Source organism: Neofelis nebulosa, chromosome 10 (genome assembly GCF_028018385.1).
Source record: "Neofelis nebulosa isolate mNeoNeb1 chromosome 10, mNeoNeb1.pri, whole genome shotgun sequence".
NCBI classification, from domain to species: domain Eukaryota; kingdom Metazoa; phylum Chordata; class Mammalia; order Carnivora; family Felidae; genus Neofelis; species Neofelis nebulosa.
In genome coordinates this window covers 106566919-106579112 of record NC_080791.1, presented here as the reverse complement: position 1 = coordinate 106579112, position 12194 = coordinate 106566919, and the positions used below count along the sequence as shown (strand labels likewise).

The following is a 12194-nucleotide window of genomic DNA, read 5'->3' as shown; positions in this document are numbered from 1 at the left end:
GTGGGAATCATTTCAGAAAGCTGGTTAAAAACCAACTCCCAGGGATGCCTGGGTGGCTCAGTCGGTTGAGCATCCGACCTCGGCTCGTGTCATGATCTCGCGGTCTGTGGGTTCAAGCCCCATGTCGGGCCCTGTGCTGACAGCTCAGAGCCCGGAGCCTGCTTCGGATTCTGTGTCTCCCTCTCTCTCTGCCCGTCCCCCGCTCATACTCCCTCTCTCTCCCTCTCTGTCCCTCTCTCTCCGTCAAAAATAAATAAACATTTAAAAAAAAAAAAAAAAAAAAAAAACTCCCAGGCTCACCCCCTTGGAGATGCCAATTCAGTGGAATGTGAGAGATTTTCCCAGAGGATGAGTGGGACCAATCTTCTTCCTACAGAGTATAGACAACTTGAGCACGGCTGTTAAAGCCCTTCAAGCTTCAGCCTGATTGGCTCTCACCATTTCCAAATGTACGACACCATGGTGTCTCGTCCTCACGCTCACCGTGCTGTCTAACTGAGTGGCTATACATAATGTCCCCTCTGCCCGGGTGCCCCTGTCCCTCAAGTGTGTCACACGAATGCCTCTGTCTCAGTTCAAATGAAGACCTGAAGAAGCTTTTCCTGACCTCCCCTGGGTTAAACTCTTCCTCTGTCCTCCACGGAGCCTAGTTCACTTCGGCCCTAGAGGGGCCCTTTACTTCAGAGCCCTCGGCCTCCTCTGTAAATCAGATCCACAACGTCCTCACGTGTGCATCACAGTGACTTCAAAGAAAACAAAAAGGGAAATCTTGTTAAACCGATGATCTGGTTTATTTTTATTTTTTTTTTCATGTTTATTATTGAGAGACAGAGCATGAGCATGGGAAGGGCAGAGACAGGAGAAGACACAGAATCCGAAGCAGGCTCCAGGCTCCGAGCTGTCAGCACAGAGCCCGACGCGGGGCTCGAACTCACGGACCGTGAGATCATGACCTGAGCCGAAGTCGGACACGTAACTGACTGAGCCACCCAGAAGCCCCCGGATGATCTCATTTAAAAGTGCCCTTAGCCCTTAAGAGCCAGCCCCCAGTGCTTAAAATCCCAAGCACTTGGTCCTTTGTGGAGGCTGGGAGCCACGTGAGGGCAGGGTCCTGTTCACCCTGACTCCAGGAAGTTGAGAATGGTACCAGGAGCAGAGCAGGAATCAGAAACTGTATTCAATGAAGGAAGGAAACAGCAGAGGCGCATCTAACTCTGGCTCCCTCTACCTCCGGTGAGCCCAGCTGGCAACTTGGGACAGGCATTCTGGCCACTTGCCTCAGCTATGATAATAGGGGTGCGAGTCCCTCCTTCATGGAGTAGTTGAGGGGCTAACGAGACAGCTTCTGTGACCGCATCTGCCTCTGTTTCCTTCCTTCTTTAACGTGGGAAGTAAAAGCTGAGGTCCTCAATGGTACAGCCTGCAGATTCAGAGGACCCACACGTTGACCTCGTCGGCTCTCCCGCAGCACAGAGGTCCGAGTCTTAACCAAGAAGGACCTCACCCAGGATCTCTGGGGGTTTCAGTGTCTGCATTTGACTTTTGGTTTATTCATTTGCTATTTTAAAAACAAATATGGAGAGGGGTGCCTGGGTGGCTCAGTCGGTTGAGTGTCCGACTTCGGCTCAGGTCATGATCTCACGGTTCGTGAGTTCGAGCCCCACATCAGACTCTCTGCTGTCAGCACGGAGCCTGCTTCAGATTCTGTCTCCTCTCTCTCTGCCCCTCCCCTGCTTGCATTCTCTCATAAATAAATAAAAAATATGGAGGGAGGGAGCTAGTATTTGATGGGTACAGTCTCAGTAGTTTGGGAAGACAAAAAAGTTCTGAGGGTAGATGGTGGGGATGATCAGACAACGTGAATATAGATTTAAGTTTCTTTTTTTTTTCTTTTTGAAAGAGAGAGAGAGAGAGAGAGAGCGAGAGAGATCACGAGTGGGGGAGGGGCAGAGAGAGAGAGAATCCCAAGCAGGTTCTGTGCTATCAGCACAGAGCCCGATGCGGGGTTCAAACTTTCCAACCGTGAAATCATGACCTGAGCCGAAATCAAGAGTTGGACACTGGGGGCGCCTGGGTGGCTCAGTCGGATAAGCGTCCGACTTCAGCTCAGGTCACGATCTCGCGGTCCGCGAGTTCGAGCCCCGCGTCGGGCTCTGGGCTGATGGCTCAGAGCCTGGAGCCTGCTTCAGATTCTGTGTCTCCCTCTCTCTCTGCCCCTCCCCCGTTCATGCTCTGTCTCTCTCTGTCTCAAAAATAAATAAACATAAAAAAAAAAAAAAATTAAAAAAAAAAGAGTTGGACGCTGAACTGATTGAGCCACCCAAGCGCCCCATAATGTAAATATACTTAATGCCACTGAACTGCACCTAAAAACAGTTAACATGGTAAATTTTATAATATCTATAAAATTAAACCTGCAGCCTTGCCCACCTCAGTAAAGGCAAATTCAGTCTCCCAGTTGCTCCAGAAGAAAATCTTATAATCATCCTGACTCTTCTCTATTGAGTGCCCCCCTAGGCTTATGAGTACCCCTGTATGAATGGGGAAAGGGTTTTTTATTTTTATTTTTTAAATTTTATTTTTTAAATTTACATCCAAATTAGTTAGCGTATAGTGCAACAATGATTTCAGGAGTAGATTCCTTAATGCCCCTTCCCCATTTAGCCCATCCCCCCTCCCACAACCCCTCCAGTAACCCTCTGTTTGTTCTCCCTATTTAAGAATCTCTTACGTTTTGTCCCCCTCCCTGATTTTATATTATTTTTGTTTCCCTTCCCTGATGTTCATCTGTTTTGTCTCGTAAAGTCCTCATATGAGTGAAGTCATATGATATTTCTCTTTGACTGACTAATTTCACTTAGCATAATACCCTCCAGTTCCATCCACGTAGTTGTAAATGGCAAGATTTCATTCTTTTTGATTGCCAAGTAATACTCCATTGCAGGGAAAGAGCTTTTTAAAAAGTGAAAGTCGGATGGAACTGGAGAGTGTGATGCTAAGTGAAATAAGCCATACAGAGAAAGACAGATACCATATGGTTTCACTCTTATGTGGATCCTGAGAAACGTAACAGAAACCCATGGGGGAGGGGAAGGGAAAAAAAAAAAAAAAAGAGGTTAGAGTGGGAGAGAGCCAAAGCATAAGAGACTGTTAAAAACTGAGAACAAACTGAGGGTTGATGGGGGGTGGGAGGGAGGGCAGGGTGGGTGATGGGTATTGAGGAGGGCACCTTTTGGGATGAGCATTGGGTGTTGTATGGAAACCAATTTGACAGTAAATTTCATATATTAAAAAATAAAAAAATAAAAAAAATTGAATTTAAAAAAAAATAAATAAATAAAATAAAAATAAAAAAAATAAAAAGTGAAAGTCGGGGCACCTGGGTGGCTTAGTTGGTGAAATGTCTGACGTTGGCTCAGATCATGATCTCACGGTTCATGGGTTCGAGCCCCGCATAGGAAAAATTTCCATCTAGTCTCTTGACCCTACACCAAGACCCCCTTAGAGGCTCAGGCCTGACCCAAGCCCCATCCTGCAGGAACCAGTGTTCTTTCCATAAGAAAGCCATGGGGGCCAGACTTCACCCCCAGGTCTGTGAGGCCAGTCTGAGAATCATGACTACAACAGAAAGATTCAACACAAAATCCAGTGGGTTTACCTGCAGAACAAGTCCAGGACCCAAACACCTCCACTGCTGTTATCCTGCTAAGTCTGTTAAGCTACAGCCATTAACAGCCACCCTAACTAGCCTCCCTGCTAGGGGGACAGCGAGTCAGCGAAAACCCATCAGCCCACCCATGCTGCTCACGGCCTTCCAGCTCCCTCCCATTACTCAGAGTTAGTCTTACCTTCCAAGTCTGGCCTTTGCCCTCAGCTCCTGGGAGGTGATCTCTAGGCTTCTGGAATGTCCTGTCTGAGGACTTCAGACATCTGTCAAACAATGTGATTTGCAAGGAGTGCTTTGGGACACATGCCCTCTGGGGGAACTTGGAGAGTAAAGGTCAGGCACATGGGCACCCGGTTATGGGCACACCCAGGAACTCTGGACACCAAGCCTCGGACGAGCTTCCCTGGTTGGCCACACCGTGTGTTACAAACCAGGGGGTCTCAGGTCCAGGACCCCACTGTGAGAGAACAATCCATTGGAAGCTTCACACTTGGAGCCTCCCCTTCCCCCCTGCCAGTCCCCCGCCAACGACCCCCCTTACTTCAGGCCTTTCGTTCACATGGCATCCACTTGGTGAGGTCTCCCCTCCCCCCTCCTCCAGTTCCCTTCCACCCCAAGCCCCTGCCTCTCTTCCTGCCTCACTGTGTCCTCTTGGAACACCATCACTATACCCACGGCACTCGAAATTGTATTCACCTTATTTCTTCTCCATTCCCTCACTAGACTAGAAGCCCTAGAAGACTAGAAGAGAGGGATCTTGTACTTCGTCCTCTCCTGTGACCCCAGGACCTAAAACGATTCCTGTCACATGCTGAGTGCACAACAGATTCTTGTTGAATGAATGCCCTCTAGTACCCTTTAGAAGCATCTCTTACGAAACAGGCCACCCGGCTCCCACTCCTTCTCCCTGAGAGGCCAAGTCTGCAAAAAACAGGAAACCTGACCACCCTTGGCTGGAGACCACTGCTGAGGGGGATAAGGAAAGAGTCAGTAAGACCGAAGACCTCCAGGAGAGGACCCTGACCCAGACGCTAGCCCTGGCCCTCATACCTCCTTGTTGTTATGAGCCTGGAAGGCCCCTCCCTCTCTGGGCTGGAGCAGGTGCATGGAACTCTCTAGCCCTGATCACTGTCTTTGTGTGTGTGCGCGCATGCGTGCACGGAGGAGGGGGTAGATTCCTGCTGTGACCGAGTAAGGGAAGACAAGACCTCACCAGGCAGGAGTGACTTTTATTTGAAGCCAGAAAACACCTCTCAACTGTAATCTGTGACCGTAAAAAAAAAAAAGAAAAGAAAAGAAACCAGGACCCAAAGGGCCTGGGGAGGGGAGGGGTAATGGGTCCTGTTAGGCCACATAGGGGAAACGAAGCAACAGCCCCTCATGGGGCTCCACGTTTAGGTGCCCCAGCTCAAGAGAGGCCCCCTCCTCACGGCCCAGGTGGGTGCTGAGCAGCAGATTGACCTTGGTTGGCAGGCTGGCAGTGGCCGGCAACCTGGCTGGTTGGCCGACACCCCCGAAGTTGAGCACTACCAAGAAGCGCTCGTTCTGGTCCCACTGGCGGACGTAGGCGAAGAGGTCGGGCCCGGAGGAGAGTACACGGAAATCCCCGTGCAGCAGGGAGCGCTCCTTGCCTCGCTGATCACTCAGTCGCCGGAAGAGAGAAAGGAGGGAGCCAGGGTCTTCATTCTGGCCCTGCAAGTGGTGGTCACAGCAAGAAAGGATAAAGGACACCCCTGGGCGCAACCTCCTACACGCCACCTGCCCACCCTCGGCCAAGCAGGTCTGGCCCACCCCAAACCCTTACCTTTACAGTCATGTTGTTACTTCCAGGTTCTGAGGTGTTGGGGAAGCTGGATTCATCCCAGGGCATGATTGGAGCCTTCACAGGCTGAAAAGCCAGGAAAACAGGATTTGGGAAAGGCCTGGGCCTGCTCTCCCTTCGCCTTCTGTTCCCAGCCCCATCCGTGGAGAGCCTCCCCCCGACGCTGGCCTAACTTCTACTGGATAAGCAAGGCCGGCCCCCGAGTCAGGTCCCCGCCCGCACTATCGCGTCAGCGTGGAGGGCTTTTCTCCCAGCCACAGGGTTAGCTCCCTCACTGCCCCCCACTCCCCAGCTCAGGTGTCTCACTAGATCTTCTGTGGCCACACGATGGCAAACATCCCCCATCCCCTGTTCTCTAGGCCCCTGACCCTGCTCTCTTTTGCACAGCACTTAGCAGCACTGAGCATCTTTAAATTTTTTTTTTTTTTTTAACATTTACTTATTCTTGAGAGAGAGAGAGGCACAGCACAAGTGAGGGAGGTGCAGAGAGACAGGGAGCCACAGAATCCAAAGCAGGCTGCAGGCTCTGAGCTGTCAGCACAGGGCCGGACGCGGGGCTCCAACTCACAATCCGTGAGATCGTGACCTGAGCCGAAGTCGGGTGCTTAACCTAGACTAAGCCATCCAGGCGCCCCAGCATTGGGCATCTTTATTCTCTTTGCTTATTATCTAACTTCCCCACCTCCAGCTCTTCTGTGCATTGCTGTGTCCTCTGTGCATGGCATATAGGAATTACTCCAGAAAACCGTGGAATAACCGCACGACCAGTTCTGTAAATATCAGCTTGGGTGTCAACCTCTAACCCTGCGGCTAGAGCTAAGTGAGCACCTTCGTGCTCGTGCTCTTACCCCATCTCAGCACTGGCTACCATGCATGTCTCTTACTCTTCTGGGTCCCCCACTAAACTAGGAGTTGCTGGAGGGCACAAGGCCCAGCTGAATACCTACCTGCTGCCCACTGAACACATGAATGAGAATGAACGAACGAACCAACCAACCAGCGGATGGCTCCCATATGGAACACCTACCAGGTACCAGGCATCGCATCTTCAAATATGCTCTCATTGAATCCCAACTTCCCTCCAGGAAATGCAGGGCCCCAGAAGACGTGATCAAGACTAGGGCCGTGAAATAAGTTGCCGAGGCCACGCGGCTACCGTGGCTGACCAGGAGTCAAAGGCAGTCCCCCCCAAGGCTCACGTCTACCTGCTGCCATCCACAGAAGCATCGTGATGGGGGAACACAACCTCCCCCACTGCGCCAGGGAGGCAGCAAGCCATACCTGGCCAGGCAGGGCGGCGGCCTCCAAGCCGATCTCATCTCCGTAGCTGAAAACCGGGGTCCCTGGCAGGGTGAAGAGCAGCAGGTGGTAAAGGCGGAGAAGATGAGCCGGCACGAAGGAAGTCAGGAGCCCCGCCTGAGACAACTGCAGGGATGGATGCACTGGTGAGCCCCAAAGGCCGTCTCTGCCTCCGTCTGCCCACACCTTTCCTCAAAAAGGCCTCCTCCCCCGCCTCGTCCCCCGACTGTGGTACTCACGCTCCAGCTGCACCAGCGACTGTCAGTGGCATTCAAATACTGGGTGACCAAGAATTCTACATGCTTCCCGGTGGAAATGGAGTCTGACAGGTATGAGCTAGTCAACAACAGGTCCTTAGTGGATCCAAGGAGGCTCAGAATCTGCTGAAGGTCAGAGGACTCAGTCCCTGCAATCAAGAGCCTGCAGAGGGCAAGGCAGGGGACAAGGTTGGTAAAGAACAAGCAAAGAACGAAAGTGAAGAAAGTTCTTTGGGCTAGGAAATCGCCCATTCCTTGGGTCTGGCACTCTACTGGGGGGTTCCCACCATGAAGCTGAGTTGGCAGGGGAGGTCTGGCACCTACCTGTCTTCGCTGAAGCTCTTGGTGATGTTCTGCCATTCAGCCAACAACAAAGACGCATCCTAGAAGAAAAGAAACAAAGTCAAGGAACAGAGAACGCCAACAAGCCCTGACGAGCCCCTCTGCTCTCACCCAGGCTCTCTCTCACATGGAAAGAAACTCACCGTCAGATTCTCCACGTCCCGAACCTGGAACCCATCCACACCAGCCTGCAGCCAAAAACTCAGAGCATCCTATAGGGAGGGGGCAAAACAACAGAGGAAGGGCTTCAACACTCTGATGAAAAGGCTTAGAAAATCCAGCCCTAGGGGCGCCTGGGTGGCGCAGTCGGTTAAGCGTCCGACTTCAGCCAGGTCACGATCTCGCAGTCCGTGAGTTCGAGCCCCGCGTCGGGCTCTGTGCGGACAGCTCAGAGCCTGGAGCCTGTTTCCGATTCTGTGTCTCCCTCTCTCTCTGCCCCTCCCCCATTCATGCTCTGTCTCTCTCTGTCCCAAAAATAAATAAAAAAAAAACGTTGAAAAAAAAAAATTAAAAAAAAAAAAAGAAAATCCAGCCCATGCTAAACCTCACCTACCACGCACTTCCCTATGACCTTGGAAGAGTCACCTGCCTTGACTGGCCTCACTTAACCATCAGCCTTCAGCTCCCTCCCATTCTACACCATCACTGATTCTTTTTTTTTTTTTTTAAGTTTATTTATTTATTTTGAGAGAGAGAGAGAGAGAGAGAGAACACACATGAGCAGGGAAGGGGCAGAGAGAGGGAGAGAATCCCAAGCAGGCTTCACACTGTCAGTGCGGAGCCTGATGTGGGGCTCGAACTCACAAACAGTGAGGTCGTGACCAGAGTCCAAACCAAGAGTCAGATGCTTAACTGAGCCAGCCAGGCGCCTCTCACCATCACTGATTCTTAAAGTTATAGCATTTCACTTCTGTATTCCTCCCCATTACAAAATCACACAGCTTCTCCTTTGATATAGAAAAGGCCCAAGAGAAAAAGTATGTTGATAAACATAACTTCACTTAGGAGTGCCTGGGTGGCTCAGTCCATTGAGCATCGGACTTTGGCTCAGGTCATGATCTCACGGTGCAAGGGTTCGAGCCCCACATCAGACTCGCTGCTGTCAGCACAGAACCTCACTTCTTGTCCTCTGTCTCCCTCTCTCTCTGCCCCTTCCCCTGCTCACGTGCTTGCTTGCGGGCTCAACTCTCTCTCTCTCTCTCTCTCTCTCTCTCTCTCGCCAAGATCAGAAGACAAGTATACTTACTCCTCTCCTGGTGTCCTGAGGCCAGGGGAGGGTGTGTGTAAGAGAGCAGGGTCAGAGCAAGGCCAAAGATGAAAGAGTGAAGTTCAAAGCACAGCCCCAGGGCAGTTCAGATGAAGATTTGAGAAGAGAAGCCAGTTCTGCAAAACAGGCCCAGGCCTGAAGTCCTGGCATTGGTGGGCACAAGACATGGAACCCCACCCCCAAGACCCCTTTTCCCCTTTCTGTCTCACCTCTTATCTCCATTTTCACCCGAGGCTACCAGTCCTCAAGCCATACCATCTGAAAACATCCCCTCATCAATAACTTTTAAGAGATTTTATTTTGTTCTATACCCCTGCTGAACTGGCCAGTGTCCTAGAACCCAGGCATTAGGAGCTTGGATGACAAAGTCCCACTTACAGTCTTTGAGCCTATACCTGTATTCAGGGAAAGCAGGTTACAGAAATGAGACTACTTGAGACTTCAAATCCTAAGCACCTCAAGCCCCTCTGAACCCTAGCTTCTTCACTGACAGATTAGAGATGAAAGAGACCTTGTGTGGTTACAGAGAAACTTAGGACACATATCCAAAATACTTGGCCTGGTCCCAAACGCATAAGACCACAATGCTTACAATTTCAGACTGGGCTCCCCTCCAAAATACATCAAACAAGAACTGGGAAACCAGACACGGCAGGATTCCCACAGAGAAACAGCTTCCTCTCCCCCAAAGGAAGAAAAGTCAAACCCAGATCGCCATCTGAGAAATTCCTTTCCTGGCACTGTTACCATCAGAGTCGAGGAAACAAGGAAAATGAGTGACCAGAAAAGGAACAAGCAAAACCAGGGTGCATTGTTGGCCTACCCTCTGCCTGTGGGAGGGGTGTGCAAGCTCGGCTCCAAGGAGCAAGGGGCCCCTCAGCTGGAGCCAGGCTAGTTTACAAGGGCTTGCTAGAAGGATCAACACAGCCCCAGCAGCCAACTCCCACCTGCCATGGGCACCAACACACTTACCTTCATCTTGGCGGCCACAGTGTCAATCTGAGTGGGGAGGAACCATGAGTTCTGGCCCTCATAGTTGGGAGTGAGGTCCAGAATGACCCGGATGCCTGGAACAACGGAGGAATAAAGGGAGTCAGGAGAAAGACGTTGAGGTGTCAGGAAAGGAAGAAATCAACAAATACAAGTTGGTGGACTACTCCCTATGTATCATTTGGCACAAAAAGCTTAGATTTGAACCCCGGCAAAACCTATTCCATTGAAACAAAGATGTGAGTGGACGGGCTGAAAATCTGATCGGGCAGAAGGCATGTAGTGTAGTCGAGAAGGCTAACCTAGGGGGCCCTGGGCTCCCCACCCCCAAAGTGAATCCTCTTAAAATAAGACAAGATTCTATTTGGATATTGTTCTCAAAAGGATCCATTCCTTTACAAGTTTAAAGAACACTGAATCAGCAAAAGCCTACATTTTGCAAATAAGGACACTGAAGCCCAGAAGGTAAGTGAATGCGCACACATCCAAGTAGAAAGTCTCTGCACCACTTGGCAAATTAATTTTAGGCTGAAGCCTAACAAACTGCAGGGAGCTTGTACCTGCCTTAGAAAACTCAGCCAGACAGGAGTAAACCAAACAAAAACCCTGTCCTGTCTTTTCTGTGGCCAGAAGGCCAAGCCCTTCCCAGCTGCTTCCTTGGCAACTCTGGGACACCCACTCTTTTTCTTGGCCGATTGCAAGAGATTGTCAAAATCTTCCTTGGAGCCGAGAACAGGGTTGATCTGTTCCAAGTTGGTCCCAGCGAGGTCATCTTTCTGGTTCTTGTGAATTGGGCCCAGCACAAAGCCTTTCACCTTCAGGGTGCTCAGGTAATCGAGGTGCCTCTTCAGGCCTGAAATGGGGAAGCAGATTTAAAGTGAAGGCCCTCTGAGGGGCACCTGGGTGGCTCAGTCGGTTGAGCGTCAGACTTCGGCTCAGGTCATGATCTCAGAGTCTGTGAGTTCGAGCCCCGGGTCGGGCTCTGTGCTGACAGCTGAGCCTGGAGCCTGCTTCAGGTTGTGTCTCCCTCTCTCTCTGCCCCTCCCCCCCTGCTCTGTCTGTCTCTCTCTCTGTCAAAAATAAATAAACATTAAAAAAAAAAATTTAAAGTGAAGGCCCTCTGAGAGGTCCTTGATCGCCCCTCTTCTCTTCTCCCCTCCCGAAGGAACTAAGTGTTGGGGAACTAAGTGTTGGGCCTTGATGGCCCCTCTTCTCCCCTCCGGCAGGAACTAAGTGTTGGGGGGAAGTGAGCCTGAATCACGAGACTCAGAGGAGCTGACGCAAGGTGCCCGGTGCATTACTTCAGAAACCGTCGGCTACAGGCTTCGCAGGGTAAGTGAGGACGCTGAGTCAGCCATCCTCGTGGAAGAGGGCGTAGGGGCAGTTTTCTTCAAAGAAAGAATGGAGAAGCTACATCTCCCGCTTGACGGTGCGGGACCGAGTACAGAATGGGGTGGACAACCGTCGGCGTCAATCTGGGGACAGGATCGGAGCCAGTGGCCCGATAACCCAGGGTCGCGCCCACAGCTCACCCGCTAGGTCGCCCTCCTCGTGGCCCTGGAAGGCCAGCAGGTCGCCGATGCGGTAGAGGGCGCCTTTGTGCCACCAGCTCTGCGCGGGCAGCTCGCGGCAGCGCGGCGCCCGCACAATGATGACCACCGCACCCGCCAGCATGCCGAGCCAGCCGAGCCAGAAGAGCACCAGCAGCGCCCAGCGGGTGCGCACCCAGCCGGGGCTGCCCGCCACCTTCAGCAGCTCCTCCTTAGACAGGCCAGTGAACTTGGCCGCGGCCGCTGCCTCTGCCTCGTCGTCGGCCACCTTGATCTTAACCAGGCCGTTCTTTTCGGCGCCGCTCGCCACGACTACGGCCATGGCTGCCCCGGACGCCGCATTCATCGGCTGCTTCTCGGGCTCCATTTCGTTCAGCTCCACCTCCTTCATGTCCACCTCGGTGTCCTGGCTCATGATGCCTGCGGAAACGGCGATACGATGCAGTCTGCGATCAAGCGGTGGCTGGACTCCGGCCCCGACCTCCCCGCCCCAACTCGGCCTCCGAAGAATTCGCGATCACGCGCAGCTCGGGCTACAGTGTTCGCGTCTGCGGTGGGAAGGGCGCAGCCTACCGGAAAGAGACGGGGAGCCCCGCCCTGCCCGCCCCCTTAAAGAGGAACGGCCCCGATTGCTCTTTCTGAGACAACACGGGTGGGCGGCGGTGGGGGGACTAGGCTCCGGAACACGCTTCCACACCGCTGCGCGCCTCAATTCCCCGTTCTCGAACCTGTTTACCCCTAAAGTTCCTCCTAGTCGAACGCTAAGAAGGTTGAGCGCAGAGCCACCTCCAGGTGGGCGGAGTCTGATTTGTCCCGCCCCGAGGAAGTGGACAAGGAGGGGACTTCCAGCACCGCGGGTGTCCCTAGGGCCCCTCTTCGCCACCGTCGAAGGCTGGCCCCCCACGCCGTGCTCCGTTCGCCCCTGCCCCTGGGCTCAAAACCACCGCGTGGTGGGCCCAACTTCGCACGGCCGCTGGCGCTCTCAGAGCCAGCCAAACTC

General features: G+C 52.4%; 1 protein-coding gene across 1 annotated transcript; it reads right to left on the bottom strand.

Annotated features, from left to right (window-relative positions):
• Positions 1 to 4876: 4876 nt before the first annotated feature.
• On the bottom strand, positions 4877 to 11944 carry SLC3A2 (solute carrier family 3 member 2). The gene is made up of 9 exons (XM_058689359.1): positions 11177 to 11944; positions 10324 to 10497; positions 9627 to 9721; positions 7531 to 7599; positions 7370 to 7428; positions 7028 to 7208; positions 6771 to 6914; positions 5472 to 5555; positions 4877 to 5359 (listed from the first exon to the last, which is right to left on the bottom strand). The coding sequence occupies exons 1-9, from the start codon at positions 11607 to 11609 to the stop codon at positions 5012 to 5014; spliced, it is 1587 nt and encodes a 528-aa protein (XP_058545342.1). The 5' UTR covers positions 11610 to 11944; the 3' UTR covers positions 4877 to 5011.
• Between the last annotated feature and the right edge of the window lie 250 nt (positions 11945 to 12194).